Raw genomic sequence first — 16,283 nt, forward strand, 5'->3', positions numbered from 1 at the left:
CTGGAGCAGCTGCCAGGTGAGGTGATCTGAGGCTTGGGAGAGCAGGGTGAGGGAGTGCTGAGTTCATTACCAGCAGACACACTGTGGAGTGGGCCAGGATCGAGGCCCCAAGCTCCCGAGGCCCAGCCTCCTGGTCCTCTGCCACATAGGCATCTCTCCTGCTCCCTGCCTTCTGGGACTCGTAGTCCCTGCCCAATTTAAAGTTCAGACTCTGCAATGACACAAGTTTGCAGACTTGGCAAAATGTGGCTTCAGAGATTCCAGGTTCCCTGTGCTGCCCCAGGAGGGCCTGGCTGGGTGAGGTGGGCACAGGAGAGACCCTGGACAGGAATCTGAAGACTGGGTCTCACTGCAGCCCTGCCCCTTGGACCTGAATCTTGTGGGCTATGAAGTGGGGTGTCCCCTGGCAGGAGTGCTGTGGGAACCTGTGCTCTTGAAAGGTTGTTGTTATAGTTCAGTGGCTAAGTTGTGTCTGACTCTTTTTGTGAGTTTTGTGACCCTGTGGACTGTAGCGCACCAGGCTACTCTGTCTATGGGTTTTCCTACACAGAAATACTGGATTGCTATTCCCTTCTCCAGGGGATCTTCCCACCCAAGAATCAAAACTGTGTCTCCTGCATTGGCAGGTGGGTTCTTTACCACTGAACCAACAGGGAAGGTTAAGGAAAGGGAATTGCTGTATAGGGTGAGGCCCTGGGCCCCTGTGATGGATGTGAAGTCAGTGATTGCGCTGGGTGTGTGAGTTTCTGCAGGTCCCCTTGCATGTTTCCCTTCCCATGCCTTTCTCTTTCCTTCACAAGAAATGATGACAACTTGACAGAGCTTAAGGACTAAAAACAGCCTTAAATAATGTGGCAGCAATTGCACATTTTCTGAATAAGCTCTGATATGTCTCTGGGAATATCTTTTTGTCAAGAACACAGGTCGAAATAAAACATTGGAAGACTGTCACCGCTAGTTTTCTAACTTCTGAGGAACAGGACCATCTTACCACTCCATGGATGCCCACAGACAAGCTCCCCCCAGCCCTCCCGCCACCTCCATCCTACTCTTTTGTTCCCCATCTCTCAGGGTGATACGATATCCACCCAGAAAACCCAGAAGCTCAAGCATCAAACCATAGTCTCCTCCTTCCTCAGCCACCTCTGCCGTCAGCCTGATGTCCCCAAGACATCAGCTCCAGGCTCTCTGCCTGACCGCCCACCTGGCTCAGGCCCCATCCGTGCTTCCTCACTTCCTTCCCTCAGGCATGGGCGCTTCCCCTCTGTGTTGTATCTGGAGCCACGTGATCCTCCATTTCTCAAAAATAATACTATCTTTTAAGTTCTAAGTCATGTTCATTTTAGAAGTATTGAACAAGGCTGGAAAGAATAATTCAGAAAGCAATATTAATCTGTAACTCCATCACCTGTAGGAAACATTTGTTAGTTAATATTTTGTCCTAATTTTCCAGGAATTTCTATATACATACTTATTCATATATCCTTAAGAAAGTATCATTAAAAAATTGAGATTATATTGAGTACAAAGTTACTTGTTCTACCTTTTTTATGTTAATTACAGTGTGAGCAATTCCCTTCATCAATTATTCTTCAAAAAATAAGATTTACAATGGCTGTGTCACAATCCATCATTTTGCTCCACCAGAATTTATTTACACATTCTGCCCCAGTTAAACATTATGAGTCTTACAATTTTTTGTTACCAAAAATACCTCTGTGATTAATAACATATAGATAGATAAATACACAAATCTTTGTACCTGTAATAATTTTCTCTGAGTAATTCCTAAAAGTAGAGGTGCTGGGTCAAAGGGTGTGAAGTTTTCAAGTCTCTTAACTGATACCCACAACTTACTTGGCAGGAAGTTCATATAAATTTATTCACACCCTCACCTGCTGTGTATGATATTACCTGCTTCACAGCACTATAGTTAGCGATATATGTTAGAAAAGTTCTTTGCCAGTTTCATGGGTGAAGTATGGTATCTAATCAGTGACCCTGCTAAAAGGAAGTGTGATTGTAAACTCCCAGTCCCCACAGCATAAAGTCCAAACTCCTGTCATGGCATCAAAGGCCTAGCAGAACATCTCTGCAGAAGCTTCGCCCGGGCTTGGTCAGCTGTGGGCTGCGGGCCGCGCTGCTGTCCTCCATGCCTCTGTTCTGACCAGCAGAGGAAGCAGGAAGACGGACTGGAGGGTACCTGAGGGCTCAGACGAGCACTGTGCTTACCTACAGGGCGCAGGAGAGCTGGCCTGCTGCTCGGCGGCCGAGCTCTCCCATCACACAAGATGGTACCACTGAGGCCAGAGAGGGCAGGGAATGGAGATGCTCTCAAGCCTGAGTCCGTTTCCTCTGTGTGTTCAAACCTGGGAAGAGGCTGAGCTCCAGCAAGAGGTGGAAATGGCAGGGTCTTAGTAGGTGGGTTGAAGACAGGAGAAGCAGAGTCTGCCCAAGGCCACATGAAGCTTGGATGCTCGGCAGGGAGGCAGTGGAGCGGCTGCTGCTAAAGCGATAGAGGAAGCCAGACCCTCAGCTGCTCCGGTGACCAGCGTCCCAGGGCCTGGGCTGGGCTGGAAATCTTGGAGGCTGGGCCTCGTCACTGCCTCTGCCATCAGCTCCCCAGGCGCTAGACTCTGCCTGTCATCTGTGAACTTCATCTCAGCTCTGCTCAGATTTGGGGAGGACCCCAGGCTCTGCCCTACATTGATGTATTTTCTGTTTATTTAAGAAACTGGTGTGGGCTTGGGGTTGGGCAGGGCCAGACCTTGGGACAGAGTGAAATCCGGTATTACTGGCTCTTAGAGCAACACTGAAATTAAGCAGGAGGAGCACAGTGAGAGGTGCAGAGTGGGGAGGCTTCCTGGAGGAGGCGTCATTCAACATGGGCCTTGAGGTTGGGGAGGGGTAAATCAGGAGTTGGGGATTAACAGATTTACAGTACTCTATGTAAAATAGGAAAACAACAAGGACCTCATGTGTAGCGTAGGGAATTACATTTTAAAAACAAAAGAAGGGCCTCGAGGATCAGGCAGTCCTTTTATACATGGAGCTGTGTGCCAGGTGGGAGCTGCCTTGTGGGAAGAACCAAGAAGGGCACAGAGTCGGGCATTGCTGGGCACACGAGGCTCCTGCCGGGATGGTGTGTGCGGCTGACAGGAGGGAGTCTGTGTGACACAAGGCGGGGAAGAGGATTGGTCATGACCAGCAGGGCCAGGCTGCAGGGGTCTGGAAGGCCCCCAGCAAAGCCCTTTCACTTCATCCTGAGAGCTCTGGTAGCCCTTCAGGGGTTTCAGCCAAGAGAGACACATGATCAAATAGACTTTTCCGAAATATCCCTCTGGATGACCCTTGGAGGATAGATTGGGAGGAACAAGACTGAAATCTTGAGGCCAGCTGGGAGGCTGGTGTGAAGATGCGGAGACTGATGCTGAGAACTGGCCCAGGGCTCTGCCCGGGAAAGGAACAAAGCCGGAATTGTGAGTTCGGATCTGTGGCAGGATCAGTGGGAGGTGGTGCTGCCTTTCTGGGTTGAAGATTCCAGAACCCCAACCCTGTGCCCTACCCATTCTCTCTGTAGGCGAAGGCAGACCTGAGCTGCTAACCTGCAGGAGCCCTGGCCTCCCTCACCTGGAGGTCTGTATCCTGCCCCACACCTTCCTGGCAGCCTCCTTCACCTCCTTGTTCCTCAGGCTGTAGATGACGGGGTTCAGCATGGGTGTGACCACAGCATAGAGGACCGTGAAGACCTCGTCAGAGATACGGGCCTCCTTGCTCTTGGGTTTCATGTACATGAAGATGACGGTGCCATAGAAAAGCATCACCACGGCCAGGTGTGCTGAGCAAGTAGAGAAGGCTTTGCGGCGCCCGGCGGCTGAGGGTACCCTCAGGGTGGTGGCCAGGATAAGCGTGTAGGACAGGCAGATGAAGGCCAGGGGCACGGGCAGCAGCAAGATGGCACCCACCAGCAGGAAGACCTCACTGATGGACGTGTCACCACAGGCCAGCTTCAGGACTGCCAGGATCTCGCAGGTGAAGTGACTGACCACACGGTGGCCACAGAAGGGCAGCCTCATGGCGATGACTGTCTCAGTCACTGACTTGCAGAGACCGAGGACCCAGGCGGCTCCCGCCAGCAACCAGCAGAGCTGGTGGCTCATCAGCACGGGGTACCTAAGGGGCCGGCAGATGGCCAGGTAGCGATCATAGGCCATGATGGCGAGCAGCAGACACTCTGTGGAGCCTGTAGACAGACTCAGACACATCTGGAGTGCGCAGCCAAGAAAGGAGATGGTCTTCTGGGCTGACACGAGGTGGACAAGCATCAGGGGCACAAAAGTGGACGTGTAGCAGATGTCCAGGATGGAGAGGTTTCCCAGGAAGAAGTACATGGGTGTGTGCAGGCGGGCATCCAGCACGCTGACCGCCACGATGCCTGTGTTCCCTAGCAGGGTCACCAGGTACATGGCTGAGCACAGAGGGAAGAGCAGGTGCTCCAGGGCAGGGTAACCTGAAAATCCTTTCAGGAAGAACTCAGACACCTCTGTGCTGTTGACTGGCTCCATATCACAGAGCTCAGGAGGGATGCATGGCTGGGAGGCAGGGAAAGAGGGTGCAGGGTTTAGGGGTGAAGCATATTGCTAGGGCCTTTTCGATCCCTAACACATTTTCTCTCTGAGACTTTGGGAAGTCCCCATACTTCTTCCAGTTTTCAATAGATCCACGTGGAAAACTAGGAAAGAGGTGGGTCAGAATTTCTCTAAGAGAGTGCTAATGGAAATGTGGGCAATCTGAAAAAGCAATTTGAAACAACATTGGATTAATCAAAAGCAAAGAATTTACTGTGGAACTTCTCAGAGTCATTAATACACCACTGTGATTTGTGACTTTCTGAAAGTGATGCAGAAAGTAGGTAGTTCCCAAACTTATTTGACCATAGATCCTTCTTTTACAGAGCGCCCATTAACCTTCTGCAAATAAGTATTCTAGCAGCATAGTTTCGGGAACAATGGGCTGGATGGAAGGTCCTCAAATCTTAGAAGCACCTGTAAAGATTACATGAGAATCACCTGGAAAGTTTGTGAAAACACAGAGTTTCTATCTTATTCAGTCTGAGTGATGCTGTTCTGTTGGTCAGGGGACCACACTTTGACAATCACTAGGCTATATGGTCTCTGAGGGTCCTCCTGGCTTTCAGGAAGTCTTGAGTTGTATCACACTTCCCACTGATGGAGATGCCTGTCTCATTTATCCCCCAGCCTGCAAAAGTCTGACTTGCCTCTGCACTGAGCTCTGGTCTCCATGCATGAAGCACATGTGCTTTGTATTGGAGGAGCTCCCGGCCTCTGAGCCTATTAGGGGCTCGTCCACCTGTGAGCCCATAGGTCCTGCTTCATCAGCTACTGCGAACTGACCTTCAGAATTGATCTTCACCATATTCATTGGAAGGACTGATGCTGAAACTGAAGCACCAATACTTTGACCACCTGATGCAAAGAACTGACAAATTAGAAAAGACCCTGATTCTGGGAAAGATTGAAGGCAGGATGAGAAGGGGAAGACAGAGGATGAGATGGTTGGATGGCACCACTGACTCAAGAGACACGAGTTTGAGCAAGCTCTGGGATTGATGATGGACAGAGAAGTTTGGCATGCTGCAGTTCATGGGGTCGCAAAGAGTTGGACACGACTGAGCAACTGAACTGACTACTGATGCGTTTTTGAGAGAAAGTTTGATGGACCTTTCAGCCTGCCTCCTATTTTCTCTTAACCTGAGCCAGGGCTGCTTAGGCTTCATGAACTCCTAGGCATCAAATTGCAATAAGCTCTGATATATTAATCCACTGGAGCTCCCACTGTGCAGGTAGGGAAACCGAGGCTGCACAGCGGGTTCCTGGCAAGATGAGTCTAGAATCCTGTTCTCCTAACAGCATGACAGCTGCACTGAGCTCACAGCAGGTGTTCGCTTGTTAAACCCCAAATATTGGTTGTTCTCTCATCACCCTAGATGGACATCTTTTTCCTAAGTGTCCCCTGGAGGATGGTGCTCACCTTTCTCACTGGCTTCCAGCCTGTTGCTTAGCCCCACCAGCACTCAGGGAGGTCTCCCTCTCCCCTCCTCACCCAGATTCTGAAGGCCAAGCTGAAGCCCCCAGCCTGGCCACAGACAACTTCTTCCTGTCCCATTGCCACTTCCTGAGGCTAAGACACATTGGGACTGAGCAGCTGGCTGCTCAATCCGAGCGGTTCCTAGCCTGGATGACACCCGTCTGAACTGGGAAGGGGCTTGCAGATCAGCAAGACCACCCCTTGTTATGTATGGGAGAAATGAAACTCAAAGAAGAAAGGGGCTTGCCCAGCGGTGCACAGTGAGTTAGAGGGGAAACCAAGGCTGCAGGAGTTCCCTGGGGCTCCTGATCCCAGCCCTTTCCTGTGCCCCATGTCACCATTTTTTTACTTGCCTTCAGCCTCTTCCAGATCCATGTGCCTTGTTTCCTGGAAGATGTTTCTGAGACCAGGAACCTTCACTGGCTGTAATCAGGAGAAAACAGTTCCAAGAATCAGGTCTGAGCCTCCTCTATCCAGGGAACATCAGTGGACAGGACCCGGAGTTTTACATTAGTGGAGCTTTCCAAACTAAGAAGACACACCTAGGCTGTCGTAGAGTTTAGTGAAGTGTTTGCAATATGATACAGTTAAGTGGAGCTCTTAGAATTTTGGAGAAGTAGACCAAGCACTTAGAATTCAGCGCATTCTCTGCAGTGTGTCAGGTTGGTAGAACTAGGAAATTCTGGTGGGCTCAAGGCTGAGCAGGGTGCCCGGTGGTTCATTGTCAGCAGCCAGGGACTGCCCGCCCGAGCAGCTCCCAGCCCCATGCTGGCTGACAACCTCCTGGGGAGCAGGGACCTTTCAAAGCTCCCTGTACCAGGGGACCGCACCATCCCCAAGGCAATTTAGAGGCAGAAGGGGAAATTCACCCAGCTTAGAAACGTTGGGGTACTTCAGGGATGATGTCCCAAAGACCCAATTACACAGAGTCTACTTAGAGATCTTAATTGGTGTAGAAAAGTTGGAGGAGGTGGCTCAGGGCCAGGAATCCACCCTCACAGGTCAGTCCTCAGTGTGGGCCATGAACGTTTACAGGATCAATAAATGAATGGATGGATGGATGCACAATTAAGTCAATGTATAGGCCACTCTTGGTGAATACATTTAAAGGCATTGAAGTGACTGAATGAACAATTGATAGGCAGTTTCACCTTTAAGGGAAACTCTGTCCCCATTAACAGTCACACTGCATTTCCACTCAAGTTTCTTCTGGCCCTCAGTTCAGTTCAGTCGCTCAGTCATGTCTGACTCTTTGTGACCCCATGAATCACAGCACGCCAGGCCTCCCTGTCCATTACCAACCCCTGGAGTTCACTCAAACTCATGTCCATCGAGTCGGTGATGCCATCCAACCATCTCATCCTCTGTTGTCCCCTTCTCCTCCTGCCCCCAATCCCTCCCAGCATCAGAGTCTTTTCCAATGAATCAACTCTTCGCATGAGGTGGCCAAAGTACTGGATTTTCAGCTTTAGCATCGTTCCTTCCAAAGAACACCCAGGACTGATCTGCTTTTGAATGGACTGGTTGAATCTCCTGCTGTCCAAGGGACTCTCAAGAGTCTTCTCCAACACCACAGTTCAAAAGCATCAATTCTTCGGTGCTCAGCTTGGCCCAGGCCACCACTAATCTACTTTCTCTCTATATAATTCTATTCTGGTCATTTTATATCAATGAAATTATATGATATGTGTCCCTTCGTGACTAATTCTTTCATATATTAACAGTGTAATGCTGTTAAGTTTGAGCTATTTTGTATAGCATGGATCAGTACTTAATTTCTCGATTAAATTCCATGGTGTGTATATATCTTCCTCTATGTGGGCTGCTAGAACAGAATACCATAGATTGGGCAGCTTATAAGCAACAGAAATTTATTTTTCATAGTTGTGGAGGCTTGGCTACTGTAAATTATGCTGCAATGAACATTGGAATCTTTTCAAATTATATATAGTTTTGTCTAGATATGTGCCCCAGAGTGGGATTGTTGGATTATGTGGCAACTCTAGTTTTTTGAGGAGCCCCCATACTGTTTTCCATAATGACTGCATCAATTTACATTTCTGGGGTCTATTTTATAGAAGCACTAATCCCATTCATGTTGCTTTTGAACTGTGGTGTTGGAGAAGACTCTTGAGGGTCCCTTGAACTGCAAGGAGATCCAACCAGTCTATCCTAAAAGACATCAGTCCTGGGTGTTCATTGAAAGGACTGATGTTGAAGCTGAAACTCCAATACTTTGGCCACCTGATGCGAAGAGCTGACTCACTGGAAAAGACCCTGATGCTGGGAAAGATTGGGGGCAGGAGGAGAAGGGGATGACAGAGGATGAGATGGTTGGATGGCATCACCAACTCAGTGGACATGGGTTTGGGTGGACTCCAGGAGTTGGTGGTGGACAGGGAGGCCTGGCATGCTGCAGTCCATGGGGTTGCAAACAGTCGGACATGACTGAGTGACTGAGCTGAACTGAACTGAATCCCATTCATGAGGGCTTAACCCTTATGACTTAGTCATCTCCCAAACGCCCCACCTCATATGATCACATTAGGGTTAGGATCACAACATGTGAATATTTGGAGGATACAGTATTGTCTACGACAATGGATGTTTTCATTCATGTATTCATCAGTTGAAGGACATTGAGTTCCCACTTTTTGACTGTTATGGATATTATCGCTATGAACATTCATATAATACAAGTTTTTGTATGGATGTATGTTTTCATTTCCTTGGGTACATACCTAAGAGTGGGATTGCTGGGTCATATGATAACTCTCCTTAATCTTCTGAGGAATTATCAGACTGTTTTCCAAAATGACTGCACCATTTTACATCCCATCAGCAATATACTGGGGTTCTAATTTCTCCAGAACCTCATAAACACTTGTTATTATCTGCCTTTTTTATTATAACCATCCTAGTGGGTGTGATCTCATAGTGGTTTGCATTTCCTTGATGACAAGTGATGTAGAGCATTTCTCACATGCATATTGGCCATTTATATATCTTTTCTGGAGAAACGGTTATTCAGTTCCTTTGCCCATTTTAAAATTGGGTTATTTGTCTTTGCATTACTGTACACTGTTTCCTGGGGCATGTTTAGGATTAACTTCTACTCACTCTGTTTCAGATGGAGTCAGTTCCTTTGAAGGAGAGCTTTGGAATTTTCCCTTCTTATAGACTTCCTCTTCCCCTGGATGAAGTCTCTGAGCCACTGCTCTGGGTGCTGGGTGAAGAGTAGTAGGTAGTAGCCTCTTGTCATTTTAGCTTGTCTCTCCCAGCACCCTGAAAGCTGGGGTGAGTGAGATTGGGGCCCAAGTATCCTCTGCTGCTCCATCTGGTGTAGAGCCTCCACCCTACAAGAGGGGACTCTGGGGAGAAAGGGAGCCCCTAACTTCTCAGCTGCACTGACCATAAATTTATCCTCTTCGACTCAGAGTTGGAGGGGATGAGAAATGTTGGTGGCCTGCCCCGCCTCATGATAAATGTTTTCTATGCATTTTGAAAAAAAGTGTGTATCCTGCTGTTACTGGATAAAGTGTTTTATAAATATCAAGTTAGAGGAGAGTGTTGTTCAAATCTTCTCTGTCCTTCCTCACTTTCTATTTTTTTTCAATTATTGAAGGAGGGGTGATGAAATCTACAGCTGCAATGATAGATTTGTCTATTTCTCTTTCTGTTCTGTCAGTATTTGCTTCATTTACTTTGAATTTCTATCATTAGATCCATGAACTGTTAGGATTGTTATGTATGCTTGATGAATTGATCCCTTTGTCATTTTCAAATGACTCTGTTTATTACTGTTGTTGTTTGGTCACTAAGTTATGTCCAGCTCTTTTGTGATCCCATGGACTGTAGCTTGCCAGGCTCCTCTGTCCATGGGATTCTTGTCCATGGCAAGTATACTGGAGTTGGTTGCCATTTCCTTCTCCAGGGGATCTTCTCAACCCAGGAATCGAACCCAGGTGCCCTCCACTGGCAGGCAGGTTCTTTACCACTGAGCCACCCGGAAAGCCCTTTATCATTGTTAATATTCTTTAAAATCGACTTTATACACTATTACGATAGATCTGGGTCTTTAAAAATTCAATCTGACAACCTCTGCTTTTTAATTGGGATGTTTAGACCATTTATATTTTAAATGATTATGAATATGATTGGGTTTAAATCTTCCATCTTGCTTTTTATTATCTGTTGTCCCATCTGTTATTTTCTCCCTTTTAAATTGTATTCTGTATTCTTTTGGATTAACTGAGTATTCATTATGATTTCATTTTATCCCATGTATTGGCATGTGGTGTGTGTGTGTGCACTTAGTCACTCAGTCGTGTCTGACTCTTTGCAATCCCATGGACTGTAACCCACGAGGCTTCTCTGTCAATGAAATGTCCCAGGCAAGAATACTGGAGCAGGTTGTCATTTCCTACTCCAGGGGATCTTCTCAACCCAAGCTTTGAGTCTGCATCTCTTTGGGCAGATGAGTTCTTTACCACTGTGCCACCTGGGAAGCCCCGTAGTGACATACTAGTGATCATTTATTTTTAGTGGTTGCTTTAAGTATAACCTATCAGTTTCACTTTAATTAATACTGTACCACTTCACCAAGAGTGTATAAACCTTTTAAGAATGCACTTTTATTTCCCCTCTCCCGGGCTTTGAGCTATTGTTGTCATGTATTTTCATTTCACATATGTTACGTATCCTGCAATATCGTACTACTTTTGCTTCAAATAGTCAACTATTTTTAAAAGAAGTTTAAAAATTAGAGGAAAAAACTGCTATATGTATTTATATATAATATTAAAATCTTTTATATGTATTTATATATAATATAAAAATCTTTTATATTATATTTATTTTACACTTCCAGGTCTAATTGCTTTGTATAGATCTAGGTTTCCTTCTGGTATCACTTTTCTTTTACTTGAAGGAATTCTTTTAACATTCTTATAGATATGGTCTACTGATGATAAAGTATTTCAACGTCTGTGTATCTGAAAATATTTTTATTTTGCCTTCATTTTTGAGAAGTAGTCTTGCTTGGTACATAATTCTGATGGTATTATCTCCCTAACCCCTCCACCCCCATATTTTAAAGATGTTTCACAACTGTCTGGCTTACATGGTTTCTAGAAGGAAGTCTACTGCCATCCTTATGTTTGTGCCTTTGCATAATGTGCCTTTTTCTCTGGCTGCTTTTAATATTTTTTTTATCATTGGTTTTAAGCAATTTGATTATGATGTGCCTTGGTGTAGGTGTTTTCATGTTTCTTCTGCTTGAGGTTTGTTGAGATTTTTGGATCTGTGGATTGGTAGTTTTCATCATATTTGGAAAAATTTCAACCATTATTTTTTTACACTATTTATTCTGTCACTCTTTTCCCAGTTGTACTTATCTTAGGGCACTTGAGGTTGCCCCAAAGATCACTGATACTCTACTCTTTCTTTTCTTTTTCAGTTTTTTCCTCTCTATGTTTTATTTTAGATAGTTTATATTGCTATGTTATCAAGTTAACCAAATATTTCGTTCTGCAGGTTTTGGTCTGCCATTAATCCCACTCAATATATTTAAAAGAAACCTATAAAATGTTTTAGGTTGGCAGAAGAATTCCAGAACAGTACCTAGGTTTCCTATATACCCTTCACCAAGCTTTCTCTAATGTTAACACCTTATATAAACATAGTACATCTATCAAAATTAAGAAATTAACAGTAATACAATACAATTAAACTACAGGCTTTACTCAAATTTCACCAATTTCCCACCAATGTCATTTTTATTTTCTGGAGCCAGTCAAGGGTACCATGTTGCACTGAGTCATCTAATATAATTTTTATCTCAGAAATAATATTTTTCATCTTTAAAAGTTCTATTTGGGTCTTTAAAAAAAAATTCTGTCTTTCCTTAACATGTGAAGCTTGCTTTGTAACAAATCACAATATAGACATTTACAATGTAGACATTTCCATATACTTATTTGTTTCTTGATAATATGGTGCTTAATAATTTATTGTATAAATATACTAAATCTTACTTGACCATTTCCTGTTTTTATCTCCAGCGTTTTTCTTTTTGCCATGCAAACAATCTGCACAGAATGATTCTATGCGGCTCTTTAACACACACACATCTGTTTCTCTAGGATAGATATTTTGGTAAGAAATTATTAGGTCAAAAGTATAATTATTTAAATTTTTGAAAGATGCAACCAAATTGCCCTCAAAAATGCTGTCTTAATTTAGATCTCCAAGTGGGCAACAGTACTCGTTTCTCCATACCCTGACAGATATTGTGTGTTATCAGCCTTTTATATTTTGCATTATGATGGATGAAAATGGATATCATTGTTTTACTTTGTATTTTTCTTATTACTAATCCTGTTAAACATAATTTTATACATCAACTTTTGCTGTTAAATATTTTCCTTCTGTTAATTGTCTTCATATTTTATGCCCATTCTTCTAATTTTGAAGACTACTGATTTCTAAGAGTCCCTTATGTATTCTCTGCGATATCCTTTGTTTATTATATGTGTGGTGAATATTTTCTGTCATTTGGCCTTTTTGTTTGTTTATGGTGCCTTTTGTTATATAGAAGTTTAATGATTTGGAGTAATTAAATTTCTTTCTCTTGCTTCATATCTCCAAACTTTTAAATACATTTCTGTTCTATATTTTATCCTAGTACTTTTTAAAAGTTTTGTTTTTTAATTTCACTCTTATTTTATCTGGATTTATTTATCTAGTTATTTACTTGCAAGATAGGGTAAGTTTGTTTACTTGCCCCAACAGAATTTATTGTAAAGGTTATCTTTTCTCAATATATAAAAGTGCTATTTTTATCAATACTAATTTTTCATACATGTATGAGTCTCTTTCTAGACTCACTGTTTTGTTCTAAATAAATTTTATTCTTTTTTTTTTTTTTTTTACTGTCCCCATACGCACTGTTCAGTTGCTATAGATTTGTAGGGTGTACTGATATCCTTTAGGGCAAATTTTCTCTTACTAGCCTATTCAATAATATATTGGCTATCCTTGCAAATTTTCTTTTTCAGAAAAATGTTGCAATAAGCTTGTCAAATTTCATAAAAATCCTGAGATTTTGCCTTTCATTTATTGACTAACTTGGGGGCAAAAGTGACATTTTCGTGAAATCAAGCTTTCCCCTTTAGGAACACTGCTGCTCAGTCGCTTCAGTCATGTCCCACTCTTTGTGACCCTAAGGGCTGTAGCTCACCAGGCTCCTCTGCCCTTGAGGATTCTCCAGACAAGAATGCTGGAGTGGGTTGCCATGCTTTCCTCCAGGGGATCTTCTCCACCCAGGAATCAACCCACATCTCCTACATTGCAGCTGGATTCTTTATCACTGAGCCACTAGGGAAGATCTTCAGAAACATTGTCTCTCCATTAATCCAGGTCTTTTACTGTGAACTGATCACACAGCTCTTTTGTAACCTGTTAGTGAAGTGATTCCCATCCATATGGTTACCATATTGAACTCTCCTTGTATTTCTGAGATAAACCCATCTTCCTCATGGTATTTCATTCTTGTCTGTTTAGGATTGCCTTGGGTTGAGCTGAAGGGCTCCAGCTCCTGGGCTCCACCTGGTGGGCATCAGGCCATTCTTCTGGACTTCTGGGGCTGGGGAGTTGGAGTGGCTGTGAGACCTTGAATTGCAGGGCTCAGGCCCAGGCAGATCTCTATGGCAGTAGAATGATAAATGTAAGAATCTGGTAGAAAGAAAATCTGTGTACCCCAGCTCTGTGGCTCTTTATCTGGCCACCTTGGGCTTTGCTAGTTTCTTACTGCTTGGAGACTCTGAGAGAAGAGAACAAATCTGTATTAAAACAATCTATTCTCTTAGAATCCAGCCGTCTGTTCACTGACATGTTCTTTCTTTAAGCTTTATATTTATCTTTATGCCATTTTCAATGAGAATAATCCCTCAAATATAATTTCATTTTTATAAATCTGGATGGCTTTTCACATCAACAAATTCACAAATCAGAAAACTATGTCTCAACTTTGGTCCAGAAAGTAAGATCCTGAGTCTTTGGCACCAGCCTAGTGGTGACTTTGTCTGACTTTGGTATCAGGGTGATGTTAGCCTCATAACATGAGTCTCTAAGTGTTCCTGCTTATTCTATCTTTTTCTTTTTGGAAGAGTTTTAGAAGGATTGGTTTTAATTCTTCTTCGAGTGTTTAGTAGTTTTCACCTGTGAAGCCAACTAGTCCTGGGCTTTCTTATTGGAATTTTTTGGTTACTGATTCAGTTTCCTTATTTGTTATTGGTCTATTCAGGCTTTCAAATTTCTTCTCAATTCAGTTTTGGTAGGTTTCTAGGAATGCATCCATTTCTTCTAGGTTATTAAATTTTTGTGTTCAATTGTTCATAATAATTGTTAATACTCCTTTTTATTTCTGTGTGATCACTTGCACTGTCTCCTCTTTCATTTCTGATTTGAGTCTTTTCTCTACTTTTTCCTTAGTTCTATTAAGAAAAAAATTAACTTGGTTTTGTTGGCTTTTTCTATCGTTTTTCTATTCACTGATTTATTTCTGCTCTACTCTCCATTATTTTCTTTCTTCTGCTAACTTTGGGCTTCTTTTTTCTCACTTTTAAAATCTCATTAAATTACAGACTTTCTTTTTTCTAATATAAATGCTCTTTTCTTTTCATGCCACAAGTTTTGATATATATTTTTTGTTTTTGTCTGGTTCTAAATAATTTCCAATTTTTACTATTATTATTTCTAGTTATTATTTTCTAGTTTCTTAATTTCCAAGCAAATGGAAGTTTTTAGGTAAATCTTTCTAATTTTTACAATTGATCTCAGCTTGATTTCTAATTTAATTTCATTATAAAAATTAATTTCATTGTAGTCAGCAAATGTGGTATATATGATATCTGTTTATTTAAAATCTGTTGTGATTTGTGTTATGACCTACTCTCTGAACGTTTTTCATAAATATTATCTGAGTGTTTGAAAATAATGTGTCTTCTCTGTGTTTCTATATATGTCCATTTTATCAAGTTTTATAATTCCTTTGTTCAAATCTAAATCCCTACTGATTGTTTTGCCAGCTTCATATCTCAGTTACTTACATATATACGCTATAACCCTGGTGGGCTACAGTCCACGGGTCGCAAAGAGTCAGACACGACTGAGTGACTTCACTTTCACTATATGCTATATCCATTTTCTTCGTTATGAATTTATCAATTCTGGTTACAGTTCTATAAATTTTTAATTTATATATTTTGAGACTATGTCATCAGGTACACACAAGACTGGAATTGGTATATCCTGCTGGTGAAAATAATTTTTTAACATTTATTTTTATTTATTTGACTGTGTCGGGTCTTAATTGCAGCACCCAGGCTTAGTTGCCCACGGCATGTGGGATCTTAGTTCCTGGCCAAGGACTGAACCTGCATCCCCTGCACTGGAAGGCAGATTCTTAATCACTGGACCACCAGGGAAGTCCCCAGAAAACAATCTTTTGTGTGTATGTAGAGATCCTTTTCAGGCTTCCCCTGTGGCTTAGCGGTAAAGAATCTGCCTGCAATGCAGGAGACGCAGAGACCTGGGTTCAGTTTCTGGATTTGGAAGATCCTCTGGAGGAAGAAATGGCAACCCGCTCCAGTAATTTTGGCCAGAAAACCCTGTGGACAGAGGAGCCTGGTGAGCTACAGTCTATGGTGTCGCAAAAGAGTGGGACATGACTGAACAACTGAACAACAACAAGAAATCCTTTTAAGTAATCATTTTTGCTTGAAAATTTTATCTTGTCTGTTATTAATATTATACCATCTTTCTTTTGCTTAACATTTGATTAACATATCTTTTTCTATCCTTTTGCTTTTTTTTAGACTTTTATAATACATAGCACATAACTTAAAATTAAAAAAAAAAATGTGGGCAGGAAGCAAGAGGAAGCAAGCCCAAGGGGGAATCAGTTCAAGTATCTAGTTGCCGGGACTTATGACATCAGACCCTGAGACAGGGACTCAATCTAAAAACATCCCACTTGATCCTATCCCTGGTCCTAATCCTTCTCTTTCTCAGGAACCTCATTTCATGAGTTACTCTTCTCCCCTAGTGACTCCTCTGAGAGCATAAAGCTTAACCTTGTTGTATCTTTAAAATAAAACCTGCTTTGACATATT

At 43.0% G+C, this 16,283-nt stretch overlaps 1 protein-coding gene across 1 annotated transcript; it reads right to left on the minus strand.

Moving 5' to 3' along the window:
• Positions 1-3,054: 3,054 nt before the first annotated feature.
• Positions 3,055-4,835, minus strand: LOC112583560 (olfactory receptor 13J1-like). Its single transcript, XM_025279299.3, has one exon. It carries the CDS (start codon positions 4,563-4,565, stop codon positions 3,627-3,629), a length of 939 nt encoding a protein of 312 aa, XP_025135084.3. The 5' UTR covers positions 4,566-4,835; the 3' UTR covers positions 3,055-3,626.
• Between the last annotated feature and the right edge of the window lie 11,448 nt (positions 4,836-16,283).

Source organism: Bubalus bubalis, chromosome 3, assembly GCF_019923935.1.
Source record: "Bubalus bubalis isolate 160015118507 breed Murrah chromosome 3, NDDB_SH_1, whole genome shotgun sequence".
Classification (NCBI taxonomy): domain Eukaryota; kingdom Metazoa; phylum Chordata; class Mammalia; order Artiodactyla; family Bovidae; genus Bubalus; species Bubalus bubalis.